The sequence below is a fragment of the Pyrus communis genome, chromosome 17 (genome assembly GCF_963583255.1).
Source record: "Pyrus communis chromosome 17, drPyrComm1.1, whole genome shotgun sequence".
Taxonomy (NCBI): Eukaryota; Viridiplantae; Streptophyta; class Magnoliopsida; order Rosales; family Rosaceae; genus Pyrus; species Pyrus communis.
In genome coordinates this window covers 4,932,699-4,960,367 of record NC_084819.1, presented here as the reverse complement: position 1 = coordinate 4,960,367, position 27,669 = coordinate 4,932,699, and the positions used below count along the sequence as shown (strand labels likewise).

Sequence of the window (27,669 nt, the reverse complement as noted above, 5' to 3'; positions counted from 1 at the left end):
CCTATCAAATAGAATTCCCCCCTTTCAAAAACAACCAAATCAAAGTTCAAATCAAAATTGAAAAATGAAGCATTCATCGGAACAAAGCTGCCGAAACAAGTTCAAAGAAGTTTAATGGCAGAAACCAGCAAAAAAGTGTCTGGAAAAAAAAAAGAACTAAAACATAAAACTGTTTCTGGATAACCAAAAACATAACACTGTTTCTGGAAAAAAAAAATCAGATACAATGTTTGTTTTGTCTATACACAAACAAACACTGTATCTGGAAAGAAAAGAACCAAAATGCAGAAACAGTGACTTAAATTCTGGAAACAGTGACTTAGTTCCAGAAACAATCTATGTTTTAACTTTTGACTGTTTCTTTTCTTTCATGCACCAGTTGAATATATTTAAGAAACATGGTGTTTATTTTGCTTTGAATCCAAATATAGTGAATTGCACTATTTCTTTTTTAGCTTACATTTAAGAAACAGCGTGTCTATTTCATTTCGATCCAGAAACTGTGACTTAGATTCTAGAAATAGTAACTTAGATTCTAGAAACAGTGACTTAGATTCCATAGACAGTCTTACTTAAAATCCAGAAACAGTTTATTTTTACAGTCCATAAATAATGACCCGTCGTTATTATTGAATAGCATGCAGATCTCAAATTTATTTTCTGGAGAAACAAACGATGAAAATTTGAAAAACAGTACCTCGAATACACTAAGAATAATAACGACGATCACATTTCAACGAAATAGTACAAAATATAAATTAAATAGCATGAGGATCTATATTTTTGTTTCAAAGAAAAAGAAGAAAGTCTGCAAAACAACGATGAACTCTAATAATGACGAAAATCTGGAACTCAACCTAAAAAAGTTAGGGGTAAAATCGACAAATCATAATTTATTATAGTTGGGCCATTTTCAGTTGGACTACTTTAATATGGGCCATGTACTAATCATTAAACAAAACTTAAAACATGGTTTTTTATTAAAACTATAACTTTTCAAGCTTTTATGGCTTAAATGTTAAAATGGTCTCTGTGTTTTAGTTGTTGGGTCAATTTAGTCCCTGTGTTTTCAATTTAGCCAATTTGGTCCTTGTGTTTATCTTTGTTAGCCAATTAAGGACATTTCCGTCTAATTTTTGTTAAATTTTTTTTTATAAATTCTTATAAACTTATTTACAAAATTATTTATTTGATTTAAAATATTTAACAAAGAAATAAAATTAAAAATTAAAAGAAAAATTATTCTCCTCCCAACTCCCCGACCTCCTCCTTACCTTTATACTAAGGGGAGGGGTTGTTCAGTTTAGCCATACAAGAATACCCTTCATTAATTGGCATTTGTTATGATATTACATTAAATATCGTAAATACCCTTGAACAACTAATTTAAAATACTAGAATACCCTTTCTTAATTGGCATTTGTTATGATATTACATTAAATATCGTAAACACCCTTGAACAACTAATTTAAAATACTAGAATAACCTTTCTTAATTGGCATTTGTGATGCCTTTAAAACCCTTACTTAAGCGTTTTGCCATCTCTAACCAACTTGTGAATAGTAGCAGAAACTGAACTTGTTCAGTAGACTATTAAGGGAATTGCATAGAACTGAAAACCTATTCTAGGTTAGATATTAGGTGGGACGAGCACACATGGGCTGATCGACTTAGGGGCAAGGGGGGTCAGCTGACCTTCTAAACTCCGGTGAATCTCCATGGATGACTTAAGTGCTGCTCTTTTGAAAGTTAGAGTTGCCCTTCATATATGCCCTCCAACTGCTTGATAAAATGCATTAGAGAGGTGCTGCCCCTTTACAGTCTAGTGCTAATATAATTTACCTTTGGCTTGTTTGTTGGTTAAGATTATAGTTGTAGGAAGAAAAAAAAGAACCAAGTAAAAGACTATCCAAAAATGCGAAATAAATGAAGTGGTAATATTAGAGAATGAACAAAGCATCATCATTCTTGGACAAACATATTAATGGGATGCAATGATATCAATCAATTTGTTAGTGTGTTCAAGATAAGTGTGTTCCTTTCTTAATCATTCATATGGGAGCAGCCTTGGACATGTTAGTTACCCATGCAAATGAGGCATTAACAGGTGTACATGATGCCTTTGCAAATGACTTTAGGCCTACCAAGACTCAAAGAAATGGCGATATGCATGCTATTATTGTTAAAAAAAATTTGCACACTGTGTGCTATTCTTATTGACCACCCTAATAATATTTCCTAGATCCACCACTATGAGCACATACACTCCATCGGCAAGGAGCAAAATTGCACTAGGTAGACATGACAGGTTAATGGAAGTCGAGTCGATTTACACTAGATGTGGATAAGGCAAATAAGTGTGGACCACGATTTTTTTTTTTTTTTTTTTTAGGTGGAGCAAGGCGAATCAGAATACAAATGACTTCTAAGTCCCGTCATAGACTAACCAACTTCGATTGGGTTGGGTCGTACAAAGGGACCAACGGTGCCATTGCACCCATGTTGGACTCCGGAATGGTTGTCTAGGCTTGCAAGTCTGGACGAGGAGCCCATGCTTGCTCCGTAAGACATAGAGGCTTGTTCCGATGAACTAGTTTCCTATTTCTTGGAGATTCTTACAATCTAGGAATTGGCTTGTACCACAAGTAATCATAACACTATAAGGAAAGAATATCTATTGCTAGATATCTGCTAGGATTCTCCTTGTCCATATAAATTTACTATCCTAAAAGGACTCTCTCACACTTGCATTACTATGTATTTGTTGCTTAATGAACCTCATATAAGTAGAACACAATAAAGTGAACAATGAAATTATTGGTAACAAAAGTTTCATTCCATTCACTCCGGTTAAAAATGTTTTCCCTTCTAAATCACCATTAAACTCATGGATTCAATTATTTTCTTATTAAAGCTCGATGGACATGGAAATTTTAGTTTGTTTATGTGGCACAAGGATGGAGCCCATCGATCCAACCATATTGCGTCATGTGGATTAACCATCAAAAATCAATATTTTATTTTATTACTTAAAAAAAAATCCCTATTGAAAGAAAAAAAACATCATCATCTTCATCTCCTACTCATGTGACACCTCCACCCAGCTGCTATGACACACTAACTCTTCGCTTTTCCCTATTTTCCTTCCCAAGTCCAGTGGACTCTCTCGCTCTCTTCTTTAGTAGGTCTTTCGTCGTCGGTGGGATCTACTAGTTCGTCTTCATTCTTGACCTACAAGTGTGTTGTGTATCTCTTGAGTGGCTCCATCTTCGCCAAGAAAGTCCAAGACATTTATGACAAATACTAACCCTTCTTTCACTGCCTTAGAGAGATTGAAACTGACTGAGTGGGAAACTGACGATGATGTTGGATTCATTCTCATGGTTTCATAAAGACATTTATTTTTGTTTTAATATGGATGTATGTTTACACTTTACATATGACCAACTTGCCAGGTTTAAATTTGCTCGCTAAGGTTTAATCTCTTGATTCTTCGCTCCAAAACTAGATATGTGTAAAGCTTACGAAAAAATCGATTAGAGTTGCCTGGAACGTGTTATGCTGAAGTTGGGATTTAATACAAAATAGGGAAATTTGGTCATGATGCGTGTCTCCTCAATGTCATACTCGTTTATTGTCAATGGTTTTCTAAGAGGTTACATGCTGCCATCCCGTGGTCTGAGACAAGGTGACCCTATTTCACCATATCTCTTCTTATTGTGTGTCGAGGGCCTCTCGGCTATGATTGCAAAGTATTAATGCTCCGATGTTATCCAAGGAATTCTGATCTTTCAGAATGCCCTGTTGATCCATCACCTTCTCTTGGCAGATGATTGCCTTGTGTTTGTACGAGCTCGTTAAGAAGATTAGCTGTGGGTGAAATCGATTCTTAACACTTATGAACGCGCATTGTGTCAACAAGTGAATTTATTGAAAAGTGCAGTGAGCTTCAGTAGAAACATTAGAAGGGGAGATCAGATTTCACTAGTTGACCTGATTAGGGTGGAATGGGTGGACATACATGAAAAGTACCTTGAGTTGCCTACCTTTATGGGTCGAAACCGAGGGGCTTGCTTTAATCATATAAAGGAGCGAATTTGGAAAAAACTCCAAGAGTGGAAAGTGAAATGTCTAAGTGCAGTTGGTAAAGAGTTATTAGTGAAGATGGTTGCCCAAGCAATCCCACTATACTCGATGTACTGTCATCTACTGCCAAAATACTTATGCGATGACTTGCATCAAATTATGGCATTCTTTTGGTGGAATGAAACAAGTAATTCTAAACGGATTCATTGGTTGGCGTGGAACAAACTTTGCCGACCAAAATCAGAGGGTGACTTTTGTTTTGTAACCTCTATGCCTTTAATCTTGGGCTGCTAGCAAAGCAAGGGTGGAAATTACTTGTTGAACCTCAATCTTTGGTGGCTAGGCTACTGAAAGCTCGGTATTTCCTGCATTCCTCATTTTTGGATGCAAAGGTGTGGCTGAATACCGCGTTTGTATGGTGTAGCATTTATGTAGGCTAAAAGATTATTATGCGAGGATCAAGATGGCAAATTGGTGACGAAAGTTGCACGCAGGTCTGGGGTGATAAGTGGTTACCCTATCCCTCCACCTTTGAGGTTTCTTCACCAAGGCCTGTGAACACGCCCATATCTGTTGTTCGCGACTTCATCACGATTGATTTCCAATGGAATGTAGACATTCTATCTTCGGTTCTTTCAAAGGAGGAAGTAGACATAGTGCAATTTATGCCTCTGACCAAGCGCCCAATGGAAGATAGAATCATCTGGCATTATGACAAGAAAGGGCAATTCGCCGTCAAAAATGCTTATCATGTTGCTAGGAACTGGATTTTGGTGCCCTCTTTAGCTACTTCTTCATCGGCACCAAGTTATCTCCTCAATGGTCTTTGGGAAAAACTTTGGAAGGCCGACATTCCACCTAAAGTTAAAATGATAGCCTGGAGAATTACGTCTCATATCATTCCAACACCATCCAATCTTATTTGCAAACACATTCCAGTTGACCCTCATTGTACTTTATGTGGTCTAAGGGTGAGACTACGTGCCATCTTCTACTAGAGTGTCTGTTTGCCCGAGCTATTTGGTTTTCCTCTCCTATGGGTGCTTTCCAATCTCCTCTAGCCGACAAATCTATAGTAGATTGGGCACTCCGAATGGTACAAAACTTTGAATTAGGTCGACTTCAATAGGATCTTGATAAAGATTTGGGCTATTTGGTTAGCTAGGAACTCAAAATTATGGGGGGAGATTTTGAATCTTATGCCTAATATCATGACATGATGTGCTTTTAATTGGTGGTAGGAATTTTTAAAAATCACATCCAAACCTCCGGCTCCTACTTGCCTAATTATCTCTCCACGATGGTCAAGTCCACCTCCGAGATATCACAAGGTTAATGTGGATGGTACATGGAACCATAATGTTAAGATTAGGGGTGTATGAATGGTGATTAGAGACTCTAATGGGTGCTTTGTGGGAGCTACAATGAGGAATTTTGATGATGTCTTTTCACCTGTTCAAGTGGAGGCGTTGGTCATCCGTCCTGGGCTTGAGCTGGTGGTTGAAAGGGGAATTCATAATATTGTCTTTGAGAGTGATTCTCACCAGATCATTTTGGCCTTGAATGTGTCTTAAGTGAATTTGTCTCATGTTGGGCCAATCATCGAGGATGCAAAGTGTAACATCCTACATCGCTCAAGGGAGTCGATCCTCTAAGCCTTATATGTATATTCCCATCTCTACCTAGCACGAGGCCTTTTGAGAGCTCACTGGCTTCGGGATCCATCGGAACTTCGAAGTTAAGCGAGTTCCACGTGAGAGCATTCCCAAGATGGGTGACCCACCGGGAATTTCTTGTGTGAGTTCCCAAAAACAAAAATCGTGAGGGCGTGGTCGGGGCCCAAAGCGAACAATATCGTGCTACAGTGGAGTCGAGCCCAGGATGAGGTGGGGGCTCGGGCCGGGATGTGACAATTTGGTATCAGAGCCAATCCCTGGCCGAATGTGTGCCGATGAGGACGTCGGGCCCTTAAGGGAGGTAGATTATAAAATCCCATATCGCCCAAGAGAGTCAATCCTTTAAGCCTTATATGTATATTCTCATCTCTACCTAGCACGAGGCCTTTTGGGAGCTCACTAGCTTTGGGTTCCATCGGAACTCCGAAGTTAAGCGAGTTCCGTGCGAGAGCATTCCCAGGATAGGTGACCCATTGAGAAGTTCTCGTGTGAGTTCCCATAAACAAAACCGTAAGGACGTGGTCGGGGCCCAAAGTGGACAATATCGTGCTATGGTGGAGTCGAGTCAGGGATGTGGTGGGGGCCTGGGCTAGGATGTGACACAAAGTCACTGCTTCTTTTGATCATTGGAGCTACTGCTTCCCATATCCACCGCGAAGCCAACTTTGTTGCTCGTAGATTAGCTCGCTTTGCCATCCATTCGGATGGTGAATGTACTTGGTTTCTTGGTTTGATCACCCTCCAATTATTGTGTATGACCTTGTGAAGGAGGATCGACTCCATTGTAATTGTTAGCCTGTTGGCTTCTAAATGAAATTCAAAATGCCATCTTTAAAAAAAAAAAAAAAATCTCTTAATTAATGCATGTTATTAGTTTTATTTCAATTTTTATAAATCTGATGCCTACATCACTTACACCATCGTATTTTTATTTCTTTGATGCCTAACTAGTGTATTCTAAAGCCAAATTTTGGTAGGGATGTACGATGAGTTAATATTAAATCTTTTGATCTTTAGGCAATGGTTACAAAGGGGTTCATGAATAATACAACTTGAGGTTTGGTTTATCGTTGATTTTGGGATTTCCCCACTGAAAGAGTCATCTGTGACCTTTCGATCTATGTTGAACTGATAAGTATCCTCTAGTACTGCTAATGATACACCCAGTTTGATTTCAATGTACAAACTGCTCTTTTTGGTAGGTGTGGCAGTATGAAATTATGAATAGCACAATAAAACTTTTTATTTTGGAGTAGGAGCAAACTCTCTTTGCCATTAAAGGTAAAAGTCTCAACCCAAGCCTATATATATATATATTTTTTTTTTTTTTTTGTTTTTTTTTTTGAACAAACGATATTATCTACACTAAAAGGGAGGGGGTGGGCTTAGCCTCACAATTGGCTAGCAATAATGTGGTTCAAATTCGCCTTTAGCGAGAATTGAACCTAAGACCTCTCATTTACAACTGAAGAGAAATACCATTAGACCGTAGTACTAAGTGGCAGCCTAAGCATGTATTACATTCACATGTTGATATTGTGAACTTTAAGGGTCAATATGTAGTCAATATGGTTGTTGATATGCCATTGATGTTTATCTACAAGTCCAGTAAGCACTGGATCGAACAATTCATTATCTTGCTCTTCGATTTCTAACAATCTCCTTAAAGAAGACAATATAATAACTCAAGATTTATAAATTATGAAGAAGGATTTAGAGAGATTTTGAATTTGGCATGTGACTTTAGGTTGGATGTTGTAACATAGAGTAAAAATATATTTTGCGAAAGTGATTTTCTTCTATTGATACCAAGACATTTAAACAAAGAAGAACTCTTGACAGAGAAGTAAACTATCCTACATTTTAGGTATACAACAGGAAATAAATCTATACAAATCAATTACAAATTTATTTCCTAAACTAAGCCAAGATATCAGGAATGATATTGTTGACTTCTCTACACTCCCCCTCAAGTTAGAGAGTGGATGTCAAGAACTCCCAACTTCTGTATAATACTCGAGAAAGTGTCCTTCCCCAATGCTTTTGTGAATACATCTGTAAGTTGGTGTGAAGAGGGAACAAATTGTGTGACAACAGAACCATCTTGTATCTTATCTCGAATGAAGTAGCAATCCATCTCTATATGTCTAGTACGTTCATGAAAACTGGATTAGCAGCAATATTAAGGGGCTGCTTTGTTGTCACAATGCAATAAGGTCGGTTTTGGATGCAACAAACCCAAGTCCCTTAGAAGATATCAAACCACGATAGTTCACAACATGTTCCAGTCATGGCTCTATATTCGGCCTCAGCAGATGACAAAGATACGGTCTTTTGTCTATTTGATCTCCAAGAAATCAATGAAGAGCCCAAAAAAACACAATACCCTATAGTTGATCTTTGTGTCGTAGGGCATTCTGCCCAATCTAAGTGACAATATGCACTCAAGGTCAAGTCATATTTAGAAGAGAAAAACAAACCTTGTCCAGAAGAACTTTTTATATATTTCAAAACTCGGAGAGCTGCTTCTATATGTAGACGGCGATGTTCATGCATAAATCCACACTGAATATGTTATGTCCGGCCTAGTAATCGTTAAATAGATCAATCGGCCCACCAACCTCTTATACTGTGCCGGATCTTTAAGTAATTCACCATTGTTTGAAAGCTTAATGTTTTGTTCCATGCGAAACTCAACTGGGCGAGCTCCCAAGAGACCACCATCCTTCAAAATCTCTAAAGCATACTTACGTTGGGAAATGAAAACCCCATTCTTCGAACGTGACAGTTCAATGCCCAAAAAGTATTTCAAGTCACCAAGGTCCTTGATCTTGAAATGACTATTAAGGAATGTTTTGAGAGCCTCAATTGCATTAGGGTCATTGCCAATGATCAAAATATCATCAACATAAATTAAGAGGGCTGTAAAAGACTTGCCTTGCTGCCGTGTGAACAAAGAATAATTAGCCTTTGATTGGACATAACCAGCAGATTGAATAGCTTCGGAAAACTTTGCAAACCATTGACGAGATGCTTGCTTCAATCCATATAGAATGGTTGTTCGGTTTGATCTTCTCGGAAGGTTGTGTGACAGTACTATTAACAAAGCCAAGCTTGTTTTTGGCACTTAGGGAGATGCTCATCGCACGTGACCAGGTAGAGGAATTGTCCCCATTAAGGGGCTTCAAAACCAACATCATAGATAGGGGATCTGAATGATGGATAAACAATGGATTTAAAACATTAGCCGCGGCATCTTTGGAAAGGTCGTCAGTGGCCATGACAGTCGATGGAAAAAGCTATTGAAAAATAGCAAAAAATGGGCAGTGGCAAGAACTAGGATTTTGGCCTAGCTCTTGATACCATGTAAAATAGAGTAAAAATATATTTTGCGGAAGTGATTTTCTTCTATTAATACGAAGACATTTATACAAAGAAGAACTCTTGACAGAGAAGTAAACTATCCTACATTCTAGGTATACAACAGGAAAATAAATCTATACAAATCAATTACAAATTTATTTCCTAAACTAAGGCAAGATATCAGGAATGATATCGTTGACTTCTCTACAGATGTAAGGTTAATATGGAGAATAATGTTGTAGATAATGTCATGTGGCATGCCTTAGTAACACATGACGTGATGGAATTGGTCAAAAATCTTATCAATCTATCCACAAAATTCTTATGAGATCATGACCTGTTGCCCTACGTGATTGGTTAAAAATCTACTGAAAATCTATCCAGAAAAATTGTATCTCTAGTTAATGACATGTGGTATGACGAGATTGGGTAAAAATTAAACATAAAATTATTTTATAAAAAAAACTAATATTTTAATACCAATTGCCTGGACAATTTAATTAGTGGTAGAAATGCACTCGGACAATTACTGTTCACTAAGATAGTAATTGTTTTAATTCAATAACCTGAATAGTAATTGTCTTAGTAGAGTGAAGTTGCTTTAAATACGAAGCCTTTTAATTCCTAAATAGTAATTGTCCTTCAGGTTATTGTCTAAATAGTAATTGTTTTAAAGTAACTTTCAATACGAAGCCTTCTAATTCCTTTTTGGCAAATTGCAATCCGTCCAACAAAGCTTGACCTTCAGCAATGAGTTAGGAACATAGGAGCACCAGCGTGATATTGTTTATTTTTTGCCTTTGACTTCTGGATATATTATTTAGACAATAATTTTGACTTAGCAACCCTAAAGTCCTTCAGTTTTCTTTTAGCCAACATGCAATGTATTCTTTCATTGGGAATGGCTTGTGCAATTGACAGCACCAAATTCGACAACTACTATTCCACTTTTTTATTCCAACTATATGGATGACTAACACAACGCAAAATGGTCCATATGTGTGTTATACGAGGTAGATATAGAAATGAACTTGCTTCTTTACATTTAAATTTGAATTTCCCTCTCCGGCATGGTTTAGAAAAAACACAAATCTTTATAGGGTGCTTGTATAAATATTTCAATTAATTGTCCCAAAACACTAGTCACTTAAGTACTACGGTCTAGTGGTCTTTCTTTTCACTTGTAAATGAGAGTTATTAGGTTCTATTCTTTCCAAAGGTGAAATTGAACCACATTATTGCTAGCCCATTGTGAGGCTTAACCCACTGCCCCACTGACACACCTTGACCCCGAATATCCACTTGGATTCCGAATCGAGCTGTGCTGGCCGACACCTGGAAGGTGATGAAGCCATAAAGTGTAGTGTGGTGGAATATGAGAATAAATTTAAACCTAAAAGTGCCTAAATATAAGAGTGCGTTGTGAGCGGGAATGAACCCATTTCACATGTGATGTCAGAGCATAATTACAGTACAGTAAGATAGGGTGAGAATTATACAGTTGAAGGTAATCTTCTACACCAAGATTTGCCAAGAATCCTTATCGATAAGAAAGCTTAGCTACTAAAACCTGGAGGGACGAAAAACAAGGGTGAGTGGCCAGAAAATAAAGTTTTATAAAAACCTTTCTGAAAACATTGTAACCCCTCGCTGTAAAACAAATATAGTTTCCAAATATACTTACTACGTATAGTATAAAAATATTTATTGTAGCCTGCAAAATCTCAAGAATTCATTACGACACAATATCTAGTAAATAAGGGCATGACATTCAAAATCACAAAATCTCACATAAACAACATATCATATCGGGTGCTCATCGACACATGCTAACACATGACTTTTTGTAGAGATATTCTGACATGAACAGGACTGGGTGTAATCATAATATACACTTTATCACTATGGCTCCTAACTATTCCGATCTTACACCACGACCCTCAACCGTGCCGATCTTGCCATGTGGCTCGCGCCGACCAAGCCCATGACACTCCAAACTTCAAAGCATCCAACGACGGAGCAGACAATGCTTTATTAGCAGCCCGTACTAGCGAAATACTTAGCAATGAAGAAGCTTGCAATCCATTCAGATTTTCAGCTGATCACCAACCAAGCCTAAAAAAGGCACATGAACAAGTAGTTCGAAGCCTCAAGCAAATCGCCAAACAAGACCTCGCAGGTTGAGTATTATTTCAATTGTCCAGCAATCCAGTTTTCTTCAGCTGCACTTACGACAATGACTTCCATGCTCTCCAGTGCGAAAGGGTAAACCAATCCCTCGATACCCATATGGGTAAGCTCTCCAATGCGAGAGGATAAACTAATTGCTTTCTAGTGCGAGATGGTAAACCAATCCCCCGACACCTATCTAGGTAAGCTTTCCAGTGCAAGAAGATAAATTAATTGCTCTTCAGTGCGGAAAGGTAAACTAATTCCTCGACACCCATATAGGTCTACTATCCAGTGCGAGGGGATAAACTAATTGCTCTTCAGTGCGAAAGGGTAAACTAATTCCCCGACACCCATATGGGTCTGCTCTCCAGTGCGAGAGTATAAACTAATTATTCTCCAGTGTGAGAGGGTAAACTAATTACTCTCCAATATGAGAGGGTAAACTAATTCCTCGACACCCATTTGGGTAAGCTCTCCAGTGCGAGAAGGCCACAAAGCTCAAAAGATCGAATGCTTGAAGGCTAACTAAAAAATAAATGGTTAGGGGGCAGTAGCCACTTTACACCCAACAGTTTGCTGATTCGACACTTCATCTTCAGCAGCTCCGATCTTAGCAGTTCCATCCTTGACTGCTTCATCTACGGCAACTGAGAAATCAAACTCAAGCAGTTTCCTCATTTTTGGCAAGCAACCCAAATTGTGGCAACCCAAACCGTGGCCTATGCCACGCCACTTCCTCGGCCCATGTCGAGCCAATCCTTGGCTTCAATCAAGCCAAGTAACACAACCAAATGGCCCCTGCCACACCTCCTCCTTAGCCCATGCTAAGCCGACTCATGGCCCTTGCTAACCGACGTGCTGTACCACACTGACGACTACCCCGTGGCAACATCACCCAAGAAGAAGACATGGAGAATTAAGTTTTTCATACATTGGTGTGGCATAGAAAAGACAAAGAAATCAACGGAAGACGGATCTTTGCACAAGCAAGCAAAAAAGAGTGCTAGGGGAGGGGGAACAAATATCCTTTAGTTTTCTCCCTTTCTTGTAGGGATAAATAATTGCCCTCCGAAGTTGATTTAATCCCCTACTTAAGGTAGGCTTAATTAGGCTTTGGAGGCAATTTATTTCCTTGTCCTAGAAGAATCTAATTCCAAGTCCAAGTGGGAATCTGCATCAAAGTTGGAGATCTCTACATCTGCTGCCCTTACCTGCGAGCAGCCCAGTAGGTGTGGGGGCATTCATAGAGCCAAAAATAATCAAGAAAAATATGGAGGCAACACGTGGATTCTAGGGTGAAAAAGACAAAATTACCCTCAAGGCACATCGAAGCTTCTACGTGCAACCAGCGAACAATCATGGCTCAATCAAGGTCAAAAATGATCAGAATGGGTATTTATTCAAAACCTATTTCATCCCTCCTCATCAAATCTCCCTCACAAGGTAACTCCCAAATTATTTCTCCTAAATTATATTAATTAGCTAATTAATTATAAATTACACCAAAAAAACCACTAAAGTTGTCGGTTCCCATCTCCCAAAGGGGTCAGCCACACCCCTATAAAATACCACCCCATTTTCTCCAAAAACCTAGGTTCAATCTTCTTGCAAAATTCTCTAAATTCTCCAAACACTTTTCTCTCAAAATTCCAACTTTGGCAACGGAGGTTCTTCGGCCAAAGCCCCCCCTTCTTCGTGGGCTCGTGAGGCTCTTGGCCTTGACCTAAGGTGTTAATTGTTTTGTAGGTGCAATTTGTCCAAGATGAAGAAGGCAAAAATTTGCATCAACAGGGTCCACAACCCTACGTAACTCGATTTGGAAGATCCACATCTCAGATTTCTGATCTGTAACTTCCAAAGATCCACATTATGCTTCTAAAACAACATAATGAAACCTTACCACGATCCGACGGTCGGATCTCCGCCAATCACAATTCAAGTGGCAGTCAATGTTTTATTTTATGAACTTACAAATCCAATTCGGGAAGATCCATATGTCAGATTCCCAATCTGTACATTTCTATGGTTCTCAAATATTACGTATTATAATGTATTAAAGTTTGGTGCCGATCCAAAGGTTGGATTGTCAATTGTTATAATGTTTAAGTGGCGGACCTTAGCGAAATTATACCCAAAAAATGGAATTTTGTTAATCGGATGTCAAATATGGAATGGGGGCATCCAAATTAGCCTAGAAAGGTCAGGTGGGGTCTCAGCCCATGTGCCATTGCCACGCCCCACCGCACGCGGAAGCAAGCCGTCCCGACTCGCCTGAAAATTCAACTAATTCCAAAAATTCTCAAATTTTACTAGAATGAAGATCTCAATGATTAGAGCAAGTTTTAATACTATGGCCAAGTCCAATTTAGCCGAGAAACGCCTCAAATTTCCATGAACCCGCTAGAACCCTAGAATGGGTGAGCTTCAATCTGTCACCTCCGGTGCTCCGCCGCCCCTATAGTTGTTTGGGCTTTGTTCCTGGGGTTTAAGGGAGTCTATTAGTGGTGGTGGTTGGCGGAGTTACCTTCGGATTTGATGGATCGCAGCCCCGAAGCCCGTCGCACCCATCGGTGCAATTTTCCACAATTTTGAACCCAATCTCCTCAAATTTGGTGTGGAAATGGTAGAGGAAGGGCCGAGATGATGATTGGGAGTGGTGGATAGGCCCAATTCATCGAAAAAACAATGAGTTTGGCTGGAGAAACTCACCGGTCATAACCGAGTCGTGGGTCGAAAGGAACCCGGCTGGTTCCTCTCCTTCTTTGCTTCCTCCTTTCCCCTCATTTCCTCTCTTTTGATTGGCTAGTTTCTTTCCTTTCTTTGCTTTCTGATTGGTTGGTCTTTCATCCTCTCCTCCTTTCCGATTGGGTCTCACTCTTTTCCTCTCTCTTTTGATTGGGCAGCAACACCTACTTTTCTTCTTTCCTCCGTTCATCATTCTCCTTTCCTTCATTTCTCTCAACCAATAATAACATCATAATAATAATAATAATAACTAAGAGAGATATATAAAATAATAAATAGTAATTTTTACAAAAGTACTTTTCAGATTTGTATTTTCATAAAACCCCTATTGTAACTTCGGTTTCGATTCAAATTACGCTTAAGCGATCGTCCCGTTGAGAACTTCGAGAGTACGGGAAAATAATAACTCATACATGTCACGAAAGGCGGTCAACGAAAGTCAACAATCTAGCCTTTAGGGCATTTTCGTCAATTCACTCATTTAAAAATTAAAAAAATCATAAAGTTAGGGACAGATTATCACACCCACCATCTTAATGTAGATAATATCGTTTGTTAAATAAAAATAAAAAATTGTCTCCCAACACCAAATGAAGGGTTTTTTTTCATTTGTTTTTGTCACATACAAACGCTACAGATACATGAACTTAAGAAGAAAACCAATTACAAATATTTTTTAGTAACATTTGGGGGTTAGGCATTTTATTTAGTTAGAAGACATTTTCTATATACATCAGAAAACTAAAGAAAAAAAATGAAGAAGCATTTGTTTGAAACTTTGTTACAATAATGATGCCCAACTAGTTGCATTACTGAGATTTTTGGGCAGTACTGAGATTGAGCAGGCCTTCTTTTAACAGGTTGAACAGTTGGAATCTTGAGTGTCAACAACGTTATAGTACAAGGAAGACAACCTGCCATCAAATTTGGAGACCACTTGATGAGAAGATAAACCGCAGTAATGCTTCCCCAGCCGCGCAATGCATATAGAAATGACCTTCTTGAACATGGAATCTTCTTGTATCAGTGGTTGCTCGACAAATTCATCTAGGGGCATCCACTGCACAAGGAATTGAAGACGCCACAAGTTAGAGAAAATCGTAAAATCCAGCAATGCGAAAAAAAAACCTAGTTGAGTCTGCATAAGCTTGTATTCTTTGAGTGCAAATATTTACCTTGGCTGCTTGAATTTCAAGATCATCAACTATAATCTCAGTTGATAGCGGTCGTAACATGCAGATGAAGAACAAATCTGACTTTTCAAAAGCTACATTGTGAGCATGCCTGGAGTTAAATGTTAAACAAAACTATTAGATACTTGCTGTTGTAGAAAATTAGTAATCCGAATTTATATGAAGTGTCCCATAGCACTGGTTTCAACTTCTTCACTTATGAACACTTTACGCTCAGAAATATGCAGCATTCGTTCTAAACAATGCTGACTGCGATCGAAAAGTTAGCGACACTAAATGTTGGATCCTAGTTTTGTTCACCTTTGATCAGAAAATTAGCAATTACACATAACTATTACCTGAACGCTATAACTTCAACGAACTCGGTATCAATCTGCGATGAAAACAAATTGCAACTAGCATTATTTAGAAGAATATTCTAAACTATTCTAAAAGACTAAATTAGTACGATCTAGATGGAATAGAATGTTAGAACAGATATCATCATATCAATTGACAAATTCTTACCCCGGTTTCCTCCTTAACTTCTCTCACAGCTCCTGCGAATATCTCCTCTGACTGATTCCAAGGGAAGAAATAAATAAGTTGACGAAGAACTAAAGCCTCTGCTGAACATAGTGAAAGTAAAAGAACTGTGGTCAAGGTACTCCAAAATTGGATAACCTACCTCAAGGATGAAGCCGGTAGGTAATTTCCAAAAGCCTTCGCATGTCGGAGAACAATATTTCTCTTGTACGACAAGAACCTGCAAGTCATTATTTTGTTAGTACCGGATTCAATCAGAGGAGCTGAGCAAATTTATAAAGGCAGATGAGCTATAGGATTTGTGGGGCGCAAATTAATATTAGACGCATATTAGATTGGGGTGAAGTGATGCCAATTTAGGTTGTTTATGACAAGATTATGTATGTAGTTTTCTTGCTTAGCATTCTGATTACCGAAGGCATACAATTAAGTAAAACACTATTTTATGATTTTGAAATAAAGTCAAGGAAATTGGCCAGTTTTATAATGAAAGCCTAAACTGAAAAAGGATATCTGATGCAACAATTTAAGTAGCTTGATCCTTCTACTGTTAACAAAGGATGTTATACCTCATTATTGTCATTGATGACGAATCCTCCAACCCCTACTTGATGTGATGCATTGGCAGGAAGCATGCAAGGTCCTTCCGGGATCCAGTATGTCAACATCACATAACCTCGTTCAGCATGGTGGTATTGGAAGCCTTCCTGCAACCAAACGGCTTATCTCAGAGATACAGACTGCAACACTTAGTAACGATCAAAGTAAAAGGAAGAAATAGCATTTTTAGCAGTCGATGATGCCAAGACATTCTTTCTGTGTTTTACTTGTTCTGTTAACTTTTGTGCAATCCATTCCAGATAGAAAAAGGATCAAATCCCATTTCTCATTCACGTTCAGCTCAAGAAAGAACAGATCCATATCTCAAAGTCATGTGTAGAAAAGTTACCTTAACAGCAACCGGAACAAGCTCAGCTTTTTCTACCGGCAGCTTTAGCCAAATTCCCTTCTTTCCCTGCAGTCAAATGCAAATTATTTCACAGGAAATGAACAAGTATGAAAATTTGAATCAATTGTGAAGATCAATGATCATTTAAAAGAAGGGATCACGAAATCAAAGGCCTTCGATGACTAAAGTTTGTAAATACCTCCATTTTCCAACGAGAGAGTGAGGAATGTAGGATACAAGCAAAGGCATTTGGGTTTTCTGGTAATCGTTCTGGATCAACGATAACTCCGCCATACTCATCATCAAAAGCATCAAGTACCCTTATCTCTGTAGAATACAGATTCGGTCTTGAGCCATTCGTTCCATTAATTATTTGAAACAAACGAGTATCAGCTGCAAGTTTATCTCCACCAACTGAACCAATAGCGTTAACTGACAGATACCTATTGCTTGAACTAGAAGGCTCAGAAGAATAACAAGCTTTGAGACCGAACCCTGGAAAAAAAAATGGAGAAAACAGAAGAAATTAATCATTCAGTACAAAAAAAAAAAAAAAAAAAAAAAAAAAAAAAAAAAAATGGAAAGAAAGAAACTTTCTACAGATGAACTTAAAATGTAGTTCAAGCACTAAGATAAATTTCCAACTTTCTTTTTAAAAGGAAAATGAATTCCAAGTAGGGTAGTGATATTCATGCTCCCATTTTCTCCTTCTGCTCTCTTCCCCTTGTTTCTGTCTCTTGATTATCTTTTCGTTTATTCAATCGAAGGGCTAGAGAAACAGAGAGATTGCAGAAGAGAAAATGGAGTGCGGAAATCACTTCCATTCAAGTAATGTTGCGGAACGAAATAAAATTTTAGAAGCTTCTAATCCTGTATCCATATTATGGTCTGAAAACACTTACCTGTGCAAGAACACAAGTGTGGAGAGAATTTAACAGCAGCTGGTATGTGCCGGGAACTCGAAAACGGGTTCAAATACAATCTTCTTCCCATCTGAACCGTCTCAGATACAGATACAGACATAGACTTCGATTCAAACAAACTCATCTCCATTAGGGATAGCCAAAATCCTAACGACCTTAAACTGACCACAGCTGTACCATCCAATAATACCAAATGATCTTAAATATAACACCACCTTCAACCTGGACTAATCAACATTAATTAATCATAAAAAAAAAGTTCTCATAAGATTTGACGCCGGCTCGGAGTGAACTAGAATTTGTTCGCTTGCACAGCAGAGTACAGATTGCGAGAACAGGCAATGAGAGACAATTAAGCAAGCACATTAGCACTAAACATGATCTTTTAACGTAGTCGTTTTAAAATATGTGAGAATGATCAGCTCAAAAGAATATCAAATATTTTATGCCAGGTTTTCAATGGAGAAAACGAGGGAAGCAACTAAAATTTCAAAAAAGTAATTAGAAAATTCATGAAACGCGTTGAGGACTAGGAGATTGCCAAAGGAGAGAGACAAACAGATGAAGACTGAAAGTGGAACAAATCAAAGTGAGGACAGCCAATAAATTAAAGCCATGTTTATTGCATGAATCTTATCTGAAAAAATCAAGGTTAAAGTGCCTACGTGGACGTGTTTCCTAATTTTTGTGGTGTGAAATGACACCATATCAAGTATTAATTAAAAAAAGAAATGTGAACCGTATAATTGATATATTTTATATATTATATGTATGGTGAGAAAGCGAAATAGTCAGGTAGGCACCCCTGTCCGGGTCCCGGTCACACGCCCATGGTTTGAAACAAGTGTATGGTTCACGCACATTATAATTGAGGGACCGAACTATGAAAAATCAGAACGGTCATGCCTTCGTTTATTTTTCTTGATGACAAGCGATAATGTTATTACGCATTAGCTATCATAATATATTTTGACATTTGTTTGCATAATTGATTAGTGTTTATTATGTCGTTATTATATAATATTGATATATCATATTATGTCGTTATTACTATAAAGATCATTTCTACAAAGCGAATGTCAAAATATGTGTACTATAGTTAAATCCCTTACTTTAATTCACATTGATAGACTGCCCTGATGGTTAGAGTTGTCTTTAACTCATCGTGTTTCGAGTTCAAATTCTTCATTTAGTGTAAATTAAAGTAGCAATACCACTTGTATTAAAATAAAAATTTACACTATAAAGAGGGAGAAGAACATGGCAATATGTCCATTTAGGAGGAAGATCTTATCTTATCCCAAGTGGTGTTGGAATTTTTTCTTTTCCACTTAATTTTATTCCACTTTGATATCATATATTTACAGGGTTGATTATTATTATTATTTTTTTGAACAATCGATATTATCTACACTAAGGGGAGGGGTGGTCTTAATCTTACAATGGGCTAGCAATAATGTGGTTCAAATTCGCTTTTGGTGAGAATAAAACCTAAGACTTTTCACTTATCAGTGAAGATGAATATTATTAGATTGTAGTATTAAGGGTTGATTATTAAGTGTGTTAAATTATGCATGATGTCCAATATTCTAGTGGATAGGGTGTTGGGCTTTTATGTGACAGCCCATCCCGGAAATTTTAAAAACGTACGCGTGAAAAGATGAGTTTGCCCCTAACGAGATTTTTCGTTGTGTGGTTGTTCTTTTTGGTTTGGTGTGGCTAGTTTTGCACCACACACTCTTCCCCACACTCACCCTCACCTTTCCCTTGCCCTACACCCCTACCCCGAGCTCTCTCCCTTCCCATTTTCCATACAACGTACGGACACACACACAAACCCATCAAATCTTCACAGATCGAAGAAACAAAATACATATCCATGCTCGTGAGGCTCCTAGGAGTCCAACCATACCCATTTCAGGTAAGGTTACCTTCGTTTTCACGTCGAACTCGAGATACCCGATTTTGGTACTGTTCATGCACACGTAATTTCTCATGTTTTTGGGAATTTCAAGTTTGTAGGAAGCTTGGTGAGGTCCCTAGGAGGCTCGGGGTGGTTCGTTTGAAGGTTTTGGACGTCGGGATCGTGAGTTTCGAGGTTGGCCTAAGTTGGGGGTATTTTCCAGGCGAGATTTCATGGATTTTAGCCCTTGAAAGTGGTATGATCTTGTTCCTCTCGTTGTAAGCTTCATTTTGGTACCAATTTTGTGAAATTTGGTTGAAAAACGAAGAAGATATCACGATTTGAAAATTGCACGATTTTCCGGCGCCGGAGCCTCGCCGGAGAAGACGACGGAATATTCCGTCAAAACTGACGGAATATTCCTAACGCCGTTGACGGTTACCGTTAGGGATAACGGAATATTCCTAACGACGTCAACTGACGCCGTTAGCGTGCCAGGCACGTGCCTGCGCATGGCCGACGCGTGGGGGCGCGTGCGGCGGTGAAATTTTTTTCTAAAAATATGGGGATGTTCCTGAGGTTGAGTAGATCACGTTGGTGTATTCATACACCCCATTTGAGCAATGTATGAGAAGTTATTTCTAAAGGTTCGTTATGTGCTTTAAAATTAACGTTTTTATAGTTGTTTCACATATAGTTGAGACGTATCCCGAGGACGAGCGTGGTCACTCGAGGCAAGGGGGTTACGACCCTTCTACGTACCAGTGAGTGGGCTTTTGGTTTTCCGTATATACCTATATACTTATACGTTTCCCAGAAAATGAATTAAAATGTTTTTACATTATTATGCCATGTTTATTGGTTGCCGTTCGTTTATGCATTATTAGTCACATATATATACATGTGTATTGGTGCCGTGGATGCACAGGTAAGTGCCAGGTGAGTATGATTTTACATTTACGTTCAGTAGTGTTTCTAGTTACATAGAGAGCTCATAACCTGCACCCCCGGTGTTAGTGCTTCCGCCCAGAGTAGGGCACAGTCCTTCACGTGATGTTCACCTCCCGCACCACACGCTCATCTTGGATCCAAGTTAGATGCACAGGCTTGTCGTACAGACCACTTTAGGTGGTTCCGACTCGTGTGCAGGTATAGTTAGTGAGATGGAGATTCGAGCTCTAGATTCAGTCGTACAGATCACGTTAGGTGACTCCGGCTGACAGTTTACATAGTATTGATTTGATGTTTCCTGAGCACTGGCATATTACTTCAATACATATTGCATGGCACGTTTTTTCGAGCATGACTTATATATATATATTCTATTTTTCTGGGAAGTATACAGGTTTTACGGCGAGGGGTTAGAACTTATTTATTAAATGGTTTTCGAAAAGCTTTGTTTTTACCCCACTCACGCTTTTGTTTTGCGCCCCTCCAGGTTCTAGTTGGCTAGCGCGTTTGGTGGCTTCCCTGAGGATTTCCCCGGCATATTTGACAGACCACCACCAATGTAGGATCACCTTCGGGTGTGCTTTTGTTGTGTCGTTTTCTCCTGGACTGCATTAGGCTTTCATGCTTTGAACTTAGTGTCGCACTTACGCTTGCACTTATTTTTATTACTTGGTGTAAAGCTAGTTTTTATTTATTCGTACTATTTATTTTACTATTGTATTAGCTTCGGCACTGTGCACATGGTTACGTTACCTTCACATGATGGCTAGCATGCCCTGATCTCGATCGGGGTGTGTCAGTTTGGTATTAGAGCCTAGGTTTGGCAGTCCTGTACTTTTGTGAGTATTCTAATGGTTTTGGTGTCTTCTGTCAGAATTATGCCGCCTCGTCGGGAACCACGTCGTTCTGCTAAGCCTAGTTTCCCCGATATTGCTCAGCTGGGGGAAGTTATTGCTACAGCTATTCATTCGGCGATTCGCCTTCCCCAAAGCACTCCTCTGGAGACTATGTATAATTTGAAGTTGGATAAGTTTGAAGGCTATGAGGGTCATGAGGGTGCAGAGCGGTGGCTAGAGCATATTGAGAAGACTTTTCGTGTTTTGAATAGTCAGGGAAATCTCCCTGTCGAGAAGTGGGTAGAGACGACCTCGTGGTTTTTGGGTAAGGATTCTGCATCCTGGTGGGAACAGGAACTTCGTCGTTTGACTCCAGCTGAGAAGACTGATTGGGATGTTTTCAGTGAGTTGTTCAAGAGAAGGTTTGTGCCCTCTGAGTATATTAACCGTAAGAAGCATGAATTTACTGAGTTGAGACAGGGGAAGCTGACAGCGAATGAGTACTACCGGAGGTTCACTGATTTGTCTCGCTATCATCCTGAGGTTGCTGGCAATCTAGCGGAGATGCTTCGTCGTTTCCATTTAGGTACTAGGAAGAAGTGGCTTTCGATGACGACCACTACCCATTGTGATACCTACCAGGATGTTTATGAGATTTTGCTGAGAATTGAGGATTCAGAAAATATGCCGAGCGAGAGTGATGAGGAAGAGAAAGATGGTAATCAAAAGAAAGATGATAAGGGTAAAGGTCAAGCGTCGCTCGAACCTCGTCGGACTCAGAACTTCAAGAGGGGTGGCACTAGTTCTAGCTCTTCTAGCGATGGTTTCAGCGCCACTGGTCAGGGACGTGGAGGTAGGTTTGCTGGTGGTGCTAGAGGCCAGAGACAGGGTGATGGTGGTAGAGGTAGGGCCCCACTTTGCCGCAGGTGTAATAATCGGCATTTTGGTGAGTGTAGGCGTGGTAGCAGTGGTTGTTTTACTTGTGGGCAGATGGGACATCAGGCTGCGAATTGTCCCCAGAGTCAGCAGCAGAAGCTGCAGTAGACTTTCTTGCCGCCACCTGCACCGATCCAGCAGATTCTTGGCCCTGGTAGTTATGGGCAGACGGGTCGAGGTGGTGCCTTCTACTATCAGAGTGATGCTGTTCCTTATGCCCCGAAGTGGGCCCTGAATCATGCCACGTCAGCATTTAACTGAGAAATTCACGCCAAGCTAACATAAGGTATAACATTGACACAAATTCGTAAGATGAGGTATGACATTGTCAATTTTAAAAGATGAAGTATGAAAGTGTCAGGACACCAATAGTTGAGGTAGTTTTTTTGTACTTTATCCTATATTTTATTTTCATATAAGAGCTTTCTGTCCATCAAATCCATACAACACAAGTAAAAATATAATTAAGAACACAGGAAAGGAAACAAAACAAAAAGGGCAAGAAATATCAAAATGGTAACAATTGGAAGGAAACTAGAGTAGCCAGAAGTACATTAGAAATGACTCGGTGTAATTTGGGTTCGTTTCGGTGTCCAAACCCCTTAGCTGTGCAAAGGACTCGACCTTCCCCTTCAAAGTGTGAAGCTCCCTTAGTCTGCATTGATAGGAAACACCAAAACTTAAAGTTAGGCAACACACAACACAGCCAAAACACATTGTAAAGAATTATTTACGGAAATGCTCTCTTGCCAAACAATCTTATGTTGTCAAATTGAGAATCCGGATCGCTAGTATTATATTATACATAGTCACAGTCTGTAAAGACAAGTATATGTCTGGCAATAGATTAGTACTTATGTTATCGTTTTTTTCCTTTTCGTAAACTTGTATACAATTGATTTGTGATCAACGTCCAACTTAAGAAGGAAAACCAACCTTGCAATCTCTGCACGTCTCCTGGCTTCTTCAGTCATGATGCTAACATCCCTGAATGTGTGCCTCTCAGGAATGTTCTTTGCCTCCACAGATGGGAGGCCATGGACCGTCCGCTGTTCTGCCGCCCATGCAGCCTCGCGGAACTCTTTACCAAAGTCCTTTTGGGTGTTGAAAGCCGTCTACAAAATTATACAGATGTACATTGCAATGCTGTTAGAATGTGTAATAAAAAATGTTTTAAGTTCAAAATTGTTAAGAGATGGAAGGTTCAGTTCACTCACTCTTTTGTTCAATACCAAACTCCAAGCCCTCCCACTGAGTGCATATCGAACAAAAATCTTGACAGGATCAAGTAGCATGTAGACTAGAATGTTGTATATCCATACGATACCACACCATTTCCAGCCGATTGCTTGAATTCTAGCAAATTCCCATGTTGCTACAGCAGATATTAATGTAGCAATCTGCAAGGATCAGAATTTTTTATTTTCAAATGTGAATTACATGTTAGTTTAATATAAAGACTAAAGTTTCTGAGCATAACTAAGTATATAAACATCTTCCTATATGTTGAAATTGATGAATATGAAACAATATTGAATGCTATTCGATTGAAACAGCATGAAACCACTTACCAGTTGAGCAATTACGAAAGCACTAAGAAGAAGCAGACCAGGTACTTCCAGGAATGACCATCCTCGGGAGCGTGTGACAAAAATTAGAGCCTGGCTGATGGTGCTAACTTGAAGGTACAGAGCAGATGATAGCTTGGCATTCATTCCCCAATTGAGGGTCTTGTTGGTATAATAGAGATTCTCGTTGAAGATATCTTCTACACCGAATTTTTTCTGCGAGAGAGAACGAGAGAAGGTGAAAACTCGATCATTGTCATCAAGTACAAAATGTGAGCTCCTAACAATTTCATCCATTTTTATATCTGAAAAACGAAAAATTATTTTGCAAAATGTTAACGAACATACCTGAAAGGTGTATAAAACATGTTACTATAAAGGCATGTTTATCAAAATGCTTCCCAACCAATCATAATCAAAAGTATTACCCCTATTTTTACAACTGAATCATTTTTCTACTATACTCGGTTCGTCAACTCTGCCTATTGATTTGTTAATAACTTTTGATTGCAGAGTATTTGATGAGTCATCAATATGGTAATCATAATGTTGATATTACTATATCGTGGAGAAAAGTTAACAATTGCTAGAGTAATGTATAAAAAAAACAATTGATGGATTAATGTTATATGAGAAACGGGATAATATTCAAAAAGAACAACATTAATAAAATTACAAAGAACTTTTTAGGTGCTCCAGAGTACAAAATATCTGATACTCTAATTGTTTTGACCATTAAAATTTAATTAAACTACAAAAAAAATAAAAAATTCAATAGTTAAAGCACCAAAATATAAATACTCTGAAATCACCCAAATATTTTTGCAATTACAAAAGTATGAGAACATTTCTTGATGATGTACTTTCTTTATTTAATAAACATGTGGTGATTTACTCTTTAGATAAACATGTGATGATTCACTTTCAGTTGGGAGAAAAAGCAAAGAAAGTTTCAGTGGCTTTCTGATAGGAGCATATTTAGGCAACTTAGCTAGCTTATTCTTGTGCATTTGTGCTATTATTTCTTAGTTAATGTCGTATTTCAACTCATTTTCGTGTGTTTGTAGGTCCTAAGGGTTAAAGTACCAAGAAAGTGCATTTTGGAGCAATTTTGGACACTATGTGGATAGCTTGCATATGGGCCAACATGGATGGACGAATTTGGAGTTCAAGAGGCTAGAAATATGATAAGAAGAGGAAGGAACTAAGCTCAAGACAAAGTGGATAAGGAAGTAGCTCAAAAGAGGAAACCCTATCCAAAACCTTATCTAAAACCTTATCCAACATTATCCAAAACCTTATCTCATCTTATCCTATCCTAACCTTATCATGTCTTAATCCTAGTTGCAAGGGGACCTAAATAGATATTTCTTGAACCTATTTCTAGAAGCATTCTCTTCTAGAAGCCCCAAATCAGCCACAAAGCTCATTCTTTCTAGAAACCCTACAAAGGTGGCGCCTAATCCTTTCTAAAAGGCCTTGCCTTGCCTTGCAAGCCATTCCACCCTTTCCTCCATGTGTGCCGCACCTTTCTAGGCCCAATCCCTTTTGGATTCTGATTTCTAGGGCCTCATTCCTTATGGATTTGGGTTACACAAATCCTTGTATGAAACTAAGTGGGCCAAACCCCCTCCTAGGTGGATTTAATCACTTATTGCCGAACCCTAGGGCCCTAATCCACTAAATCTGTTAAGTGTAACCCTAATCTAAGTAACCCTAGGACTATATAAACATAAAATCAGCCACAAATTCGCACCACCCTTTATGCTATACAGAAAACACCTTGCCGCAACCCCTATTCTCTATTCTCCTTCATTCATTCACTCCCTACACCTCCATACACTACCTGCCGCACCTTACCACCATAATCAGCCATCCTCTATCCCTCTAAACAAGAACACACCATTCACAACCCCCAAAACCACCACCCACACCAAGTGCCGCAGCAAGGAAAAAGGAGGAAAGCCCTTAGACGTGCATGCCATTCAACCTGGAAATGTTGAAACGTTTAGGTGTAATCTTTCTTGTGCTTTCAATGTTTAATTTCAAGAATTTTTGCTTTGCAAGTATGAGGAACTAATCCCCTTTTTGGCTAGGTGGAATTTCGAAACCATGGCTATATTTGCATTATGATTCGATTACTTTCAGTTGTGATTTCATGAATGGTGAATTCAATTTACTTATCTATTTGAATTAATACTTGTTTATGTACATGAATTGAGAGTGCACACTTAATTTGCATGCGTAAATCTGATGCTAGGGTATAAGGAAACTTCACCTAATCGTTGGGAACTTATATTCATGAGTAGTTAAGATTGTTGGTCACAATCATGTTAAGTAAATTCTTGGCATAAGTATCATGCGCTTTCATAGTTACGAATGCCTCGGCAACACTTATGATTTCCATAGAATCTAATGATCTTTGATTGTTTTTCTATTATGCGCTTTCATATAGAGAACTTTTGAGGAATAATTTGATTGCAATGCGCTAATTCCATTCAATTCAATGACCTAAGGGAAATCTGAGAGTTAATTTAAGCGTACCTAATTAACTTGGGGTGTTGAGGTTCATGATTCATTGAATAAGCAACTGGAGATTGTTTTGTATGCAAGTATGCCATGTGTGGAGAAAAACCTCCTAGCTAGCCCATCATCAACTTAATTCCACCAAATTCGTCCAAATCTGCATAGTTTAAAGTCTTGTTTTGTTTATTTTATTTTCGTCCAAAATCAAATCCCCATTTATTCTAGAGTGTCTAAATAGTTAAAATATGTTTTAGATTGTGTTTTTGAGTGGTTTGAGTTAAGTTAGAACTAATTTTCGTCCAATTTGGTGTTTAGAGTCAAATCTGCCCAGTTTGTGTTTTTTAGGCAGTTTTGAGTGTTTTTAGCTTATTTTGAGTCTTGTGAACTTGTTTTGAGTCTTTTAAGTTGAGTTAAGTGTTTTAAAGGTTAGTTTTATCTATTTGAGTCAGTTTAAAGTGTTTAGCAATCCCTCCTAATCCCCGGTTTAAGAATGATCCCTACTTACTTATATGCTACAATTGTCAAAAGAGGGTTAATTTCTGTGTTAAGTTAATTTCCGCATCACTTTCCTCTGCCCTTGGAAATTAGCGAACAACGATATAGCACGTGACTTTGAGGAACATCTTTGTGAAATCGTCTATTCATATATTTTCACAGTTCACATGGGTCGGAGCAAAAAGACTAAACTTCATATGGGACTGTCCACAAACTATGGTATTCATTTTTGCCAGCACAAATTATAATCAAATCGTTGAAAGATACTGCACTGCACTTAAAACATCAGAGATTGCTTGAAGGGAAAAAGTAAATTACCATGTACTGACTATTGTCGCAGAACAAAGATGTCATCCCACACTAGTGCTAAGTATATCTGGAACCTCCTTACATTCTAGCCTACGGGAAATGCTAAAGTCTAATGGATGCTCACATTCTAGCATAAGGGAAATGCTAGCATCATTTCAATCTTCCCACTTCTCTTCATGCCATATGTACCATACTAAGATGCAAAACTAAAAGTTAAATTTAATTAAAGGGTTATTCTAAGTTTACTACCCTAAAGTTTCTTGATTTTCAACATTTCATACATCAAGTTTTGTACATCTGTTATGTTGTCTGTCAAAACAGTTGTTAACTTATGACATGGCATCCACATGGATAATGATTGGGCGTCACGTGTCAATCTGGGCCTAGATATTAAAAAGAACAATTAAAAAAATTAAAATTTTTGAAATTTAAAATTTAAAAAACCTAAAAACTTAAAAAACTAAAAAGGTAAAAAACTTTTACTAGAACCCCACACCCCAAAAAAACACGATT

General features: G+C 38.5%; 3 protein-coding genes across 4 annotated transcripts; 1 reads left to right on the top strand and 2 right to left on the bottom strand.

The window, feature by feature from the left end:
• Positions 1 to 14,684: 14,684 nt before the first annotated feature.
• On the bottom strand, positions 14,685 to 18,301 carry LOC137722537 (nudix hydrolase 8). 2 transcript variants are annotated; one of them, XM_068461564.1, is made up of 10 exons: positions 17,612 to 18,301; positions 17,153 to 17,204; positions 16,909 to 17,056; positions 16,710 to 16,775; positions 16,330 to 16,467; positions 15,903 to 15,980; positions 15,743 to 15,793; positions 15,574 to 15,608; positions 15,218 to 15,326; positions 14,685 to 15,102 (listed from the first exon to the last, which is right to left on the bottom strand). In XM_068461564.1, the coding sequence occupies exons 1-10, from the start codon at positions 17,760 to 17,762 to the stop codon at positions 14,896 to 14,898; spliced, it is 1,035 nt and encodes a 344-aa protein (XP_068317665.1). In that variant the 5' UTR covers positions 17,763 to 18,301; the 3' UTR covers positions 14,685 to 14,895. The 2 variants fall into 2 exon arrangements, with proteins under 2 accessions (XP_068317665.1, XP_068317664.1); XM_068461563.1 differs by having other exon boundaries at positions 16,909 to 17,204; positions 17,612 to 18,300.
• A 3,036-nt stretch (positions 18,302 to 21,337) lies between these two features.
• LOC137723300 (uncharacterized) lies at positions 21,338 to 22,366 on the top strand. Its single transcript, XM_068462457.1, has one exon. The coding sequence runs from the start codon at positions 21,338 to 21,340 to the stop codon at positions 22,364 to 22,366; it is 1,029 nt and encodes a 342-aa protein (XP_068318558.1).
• Positions 22,367 to 22,792: 426 nt separating this feature from the next.
• Positions 22,793 to 24,123, bottom strand: LOC137723299 (ATPase 11, plasma membrane-type-like). The gene is made up of 4 exons (XM_068462456.1): positions 23,830 to 24,123; positions 23,476 to 23,658; positions 23,195 to 23,373; positions 22,793 to 22,913 (listed from the first exon to the last, which is right to left on the bottom strand). Exons 1-4 carry the CDS (start codon positions 24,121 to 24,123, stop codon positions 22,793 to 22,795), a joined length of 777 nt encoding a protein of 258 aa, XP_068318557.1.
• Positions 24,124 to 27,669: the final 3,546 nt, after the last annotated feature.